The 5137-nt window shown below is 33.3% G+C and overlaps 1 protein-coding gene across 1 annotated transcript; it reads left to right on the forward strand.

Moving 5' to 3' along the window:
• The first annotated feature begins 532 nt into the window (after window positions 1-532).
• LOC139841513 (uncharacterized) lies at window positions 533-4875 on the forward strand. Its single transcript, XM_071831727.1, has 4 exons — window positions 533-588; window positions 2867-3329; window positions 3439-3577; window positions 3692-4875. Exons 1-4 carry the CDS (start codon window positions 533-535, stop codon window positions 4873-4875), a joined length of 1842 nt encoding a protein of 613 aa, XP_071687828.1.
• Window positions 4876-5137: the final 262 nt, after the last annotated feature.

Here is a 5137-nt window from a genome sequence, read left to right on the forward strand (position 1 = left end):
AAATAATAAAATGCAGCGTTGAAACTTAAAAGCCTAAAAACTAAGAATTAAAGGTTGTGTCTAAAGGAATTAAAACTTAAAGGAATTCTATATCCAAAACGGCAATAACTTAATTAGTACTACAATCTTAAAACGGCGTCGCAAAATTCTAAAGCACCTAAATCTTAGTCTAAAGAAAAAGTGCTTAAGGGATTTTACGGCAAAGCCAAAAATCTAGAAATAAAGTAACTACGGAAAATACTAAATCTTAAAACTAGTTACGAACGATAAAAAAACAAATTACGAATTAAACGATTAAAATATACAATTTATAAAAAGAAAAAAAAGTGATAAAATTACTTATTTTTATAAAAATATTATTTTTATATTATTATTTTTAAAAAAATATTAATTTTATATAATTAATAATAATATTAAAACTTAATATTACAAATTTAATTAAAACTAAAATTAAAAACTAATTAAATAAATAAAACCTAATTAGGTTAAAAAATAATAATATTAATTAATTTAAAACCCTAAATTCGTAATTATGGCGTACCAGGTTTCAGCTGTCAGACCTTCTCATGCGGTCGCATGGGGTGTTGAGTCAGGCCAGCTGATGGGCTGCTACAGTATTCGGCCCTTTTACTCTTTTATTTATTTATTTTTTTTTCTGAATTTAATTTTCTTTTTTTTTTAAAATAATATGTAAAAAAAAATTTACTTATTAATCTTAATTTTTAACAAACGAAAAATAAAAATATAAAATTTTAATTTAAATACATAAAAATATAGAAATAAATTTTTTTTTTATGTTTTTATATTTTAAAAACTTATATATTTTTACAAGACTAGCTTAAAACTAAATTTTTTTTATAGCGTTTCGCTTCGTTCCCCCGGCAGCGGCGCCAAAAATACTTGATGTTATGCGAGGTGTATACGAAATAGTTATTATTTTTACTGTGAAATACTATTAAATACGATACAATTTTACATAAGTTATTTATTTATTTATAGAGTGGATATACCTAAACCTTGTTACAACACTATAGACAGTGTACCTAATCGTAGAGTAGTGTAGTTTTTAGTAAGTTCGGTTCGTCCACAGGGAACTAGCCAAGTTTAATGCTATATTTTTAAAAACTATATTTGTATAAATATATATATATATATATATATATATATATATATATATATATATATATATATATATATATATATATATATATATATATATATATAAGTAGTATTATTATTATTATAAAAAGGGGGTTTTACAGTTTAATGACCGGTTTGTCGATTTTATGTCTTAAGTCGCAATTAAAACCTAATGTAAAATATTAAAAATAAATATAACTTAATTTAAAGCGTAAAGTAAATGACGATAATAAAATTGCGATAATTAAAAATGCGATAAATAAAATGACGATAAATAAAATTGCGATAATTAAAAAGTACGATAATTAAAAGTGCGATAAGATATAAAATAAAGGAATTATGCTTATTTAAACTTCCGTAATCATGATGTTCGACGTGTTGATTTTAATTTAATACCATGGGTTAATTTTCCTTTGTCCTGGATTATTCGATATGACCATACGGTTTTGTCCATAATAGTCCATCAGTCATAAATATAAAGTGCGAGGATCTTCGTCAAATTATCCTTATACCCGAAGTCAAATATTCCAACTAATTGGGGATTCGAACTGTAACAAGGTCTTAATACTTTGTTTAATGAATGCACTAGGTTATCGACTGCGTGTAATCCAAGGTTTTACTAATTTGTTAACAATTACACCAATTACCCTTAAATGTAATCTACCCCTGTTTCAACGAGTCCATTAACTATTAATCCATTCCCGTGTCCGGTCAAATGAACAATAATTTGTATTTATAAATATCCCGCCTACCGTACCCGATTAAGCGTATGTGGTTATATATAGATACGTCAAATTGTAACCTTTATATTAAATTAACGAGGTATCGTTTAGTTAATATAAAGCCCATTAATAGTCCATAGTCTAATTTTCACAAGTGTCGTTCTTTTGTCCAAACCCCAATTATGGTCCAAAGCCCAATAACCCCGTCTTTAATATTTAGCCCAACATCACGATTATTTTGATTTAAATAAGCATAATAATAACTTAGCTACGAGACATTAATTTAAAAAGGTTGAACATAACTTACAATGAGTATTAATCGCGTAGTGTTACACGGACAGAATTTCGACTTATAAACTTACAACATTCGCTAACATAACCTTATTATTATTAAACTTTAATATTAAAATTATAATTAAAATATATTATATATTTAAGAGAGTGAGAGATAGATAATATATGGTGTACCCAATTCGTCAGAAAACTCGTTCAATTTATAGACTTGGCCACGTACAGTAACTCATGCGATCGCATGGCCACCTTCCACTGGTCCAAATGCTTCCAAAACGTGGGCTGCTGCGTATTATTTAATATTTATAATATAATATATATAATTATATATAATTATATATATATATATTATATTATATTCATGTGCATCGTTGACTTGTAATTTTAGCTCCGTTGCGTCGCGCGTTGATAGTTGGTTCATGTCCCGATTCCGGATTTTCGAACGTCCTTGCGTACTATTTAATATCTTGTACTTTGCGTTCCGCGGCTCGAACTCTTGTAACTTTTAGACGTTTCTCATCAATAATTTGAACCACTTGGATTGTATTTTGTACTTTTTAGCGTTTTGGTCGTTTGCGTCTTCAAATCGTCGAATCTGTCTTTTGTCTTCACCTTTTATTATTTAAACGAATATCACTTGTAAATAGAACAATTGCAACCAAAAGCTTGTCTTTCTTGAAGGATAATGCTATGAAATATATGTTCGTTTTTAGCATTATCAGTAGCCCTCGAGCTACCACTGATTACGATGTGATTGTTGAACCGAGGGGTGAAGTACCAAAGCGTCTTAACAAGCTTCACCCCCGGTACATGTCGTCGCAGTTCCCTTTGATGTTCGTTTATGGTGAGCCAGGGTTCCATCTTGGTTTGATGTTGCAGGATGTTCCTGGTTCGCCAGCTGGGCGTGAAATAAAAATGACTATGAACATGTACTACAGCTATCAAATTCATGATAGGCTTGGTGTATACAGCTTGATGCTTAGAATGGGGCGACTCTTCCAAAAGTATGTAGTTACGGTTTATTGTAGCATTGAATTAAATCGTATGGATTACATACGTCATAAGCAAAATGATATACGAAATGAATATCTTTCCGGTTTGTATGATGCCATTGATAGGGGGACCAAACCGGTGCAGATGTTGGTAGCAGGACAATACTCCCTGCTTCATTTACCGGTGGGCCGCGCTATATGTATAGTCATTACTTGGATGCTCTTGCTATTTGTAGAGTATATGTAAATCCTCAGTTTTTATCACATTTACCTGTAATGTTAAATGGTCGGAGATCGCTCGGTATTTGCAACCATACACACTCCTTACTCCCTCGGATCGGGCAGATGTTGTTGCTCGTGTATTCCTCTTAAGAGTCGGAGAGTTTGTCGCATTCTTAAAAGAAGAACAACCTTTTGGTGTATTCAGAGGAGGTATTTTTCAATTCAAACTATTTCTACTTATACCATTTTGTAAACATTCACATATCTTTGTTCTGTTGTATTGCATGGATAACATAGCTCATGCTTTCCTTTTTGATGTTTCAGTCCTCTATACGATAGAGTTTCAGAAGCGAGGATTGCAGCATTGTCATACGTTATTGTGGGTTCATTCACCTCCATTGTCTCTTATAAATCAGCACATAGACGATTACATATCAGCCGAGTTACCCGATCCTAGAACTGATCCAGTTGGCTATGCAGTTATCTGTGCAACTATGATGCACGGTCCTTGTGGCCTGGCAAAGCCAAGTGCACCATGCATGGAACTATCTGCTTGCTCAAAGAAGTTCCCTAAATTATATAATAGCAAAACTTATTTTGACGCTGATGGATGTGCTCACTATCGGCGGCGTAACACTGGGATTTATACCACCAGAGGCGGGGTGAAGCTCGATAATAGTTACGTTGTCCCCTACAATCTGCTTCTATGTCTAACTTTTCATACTCATATAAATGTTGAGTTTTGTGGTTGGACAATGCTCATCAAGTATCTGTTTAAGTACATTTCAAAAGGAACCGATCGTGTTGCTGATCGCATAACAAGGCCAGTGGGCAATACCGATGGTCAACAATCACAGGTTCCCAAGCCCATTGACGAAATTCAGAATTTCATTGACGCCCGCTTTATTTGCCTTCATGAAGCTTGCTGGTGTATATTTAATTTCCCGATTCATCATCGTGAGCCAGCAGTTCAGATTCTTGGCGTACATTTAGAAAATATGCAACTGCTGACATTTCACGCCTGTGAGCCGCTTGAATTCATTGTTCAAACGAACCCAATGAAGAAGACGACGCTCACTCAATGGCTGCATTATAATGCTTCTTTTAGTGCAGGCCACCATCTAACTTACCTAGATTTTCCTCTGGAGTTTGTTTGGTATGATGGAAACAAGTGTTGGAAACAAAGGGCAAACTTGAAGAAGCCTTGTATTAGAAGGTTAACGTATATACATCCGGCATTTGAGGAGGCTTTTTTCTTGAGAATGCTCCTTTGCCATCAAAAGGGCTGCAAAAGCTTCGCAGATATTAGAACAGTCAATAATATTGTTCATTCTACATATCGATCGGCATGTGAGGCTATTGGCTTATTCGGTGATGATAAAGAATGGTCAACTGCTCTTGAAGAGGCTTCTGTATCTGCGTCTTCGTCCGAGCTCCGCTCACTTTTCGCAAACATTTTGATGTACTGTTCGGTAACAAACCCATTAAATCTATGGGAAAAACACTGAAAACTTATGTCTGATGATATTCCTATTCGGGCCGATGCTTCATTGAACATGTCAAATTTGCATATAAATACTGAAGAACTCCATAATTTTGTTTTGTATGAGATTGAGCTTCTTTTAAATCAATGTTTAAGGTCAATAGCTGAATATGGGTTACCTTCGTTGCCACCAGACCTCCTGTTAGATCTTGCCAATCGGTTGATTATGGAGGAGAAAAATTATGATCGTGAATCACTTGAAATGGAACGCATACAACTTGAGAGCA

The sequence above is a fragment of the Rutidosis leptorrhynchoides genome, chromosome 4, assembly GCF_046630445.1.
Source record: "Rutidosis leptorrhynchoides isolate AG116_Rl617_1_P2 chromosome 4, CSIRO_AGI_Rlap_v1, whole genome shotgun sequence".
NCBI lineage: Eukaryota > Viridiplantae > Streptophyta > Magnoliopsida > Asterales > Asteraceae > Rutidosis > Rutidosis leptorrhynchoides.

What these genes read in the sequence shown, in the direction of transcription:
- LOC139841513 (XM_071831727.1), top strand. Translation starts at nt 533, where the DNA reads ATGGCGTACCAGGTTTCAGCTGTCAGACCTTCTCATGCGGTCGCATGG. An exon ending in ACTCCCTGCTTCATTTACCG is followed by an intron (nt 3,330 to 3,438) that starts GTGGGCCGCGCT and finishes AAATGGTCGGAG; the next exon opens with ATCGCTCGGTATTTGCAACC. An exon ending in TTTTGGTGTATTCAGAGGAG is followed by an intron (nt 3,578 to 3,691) that starts GTATTTTTCAAT and finishes TTGATGTTTCAG; the next exon opens with TCCTCTATACGATAGAGTTT.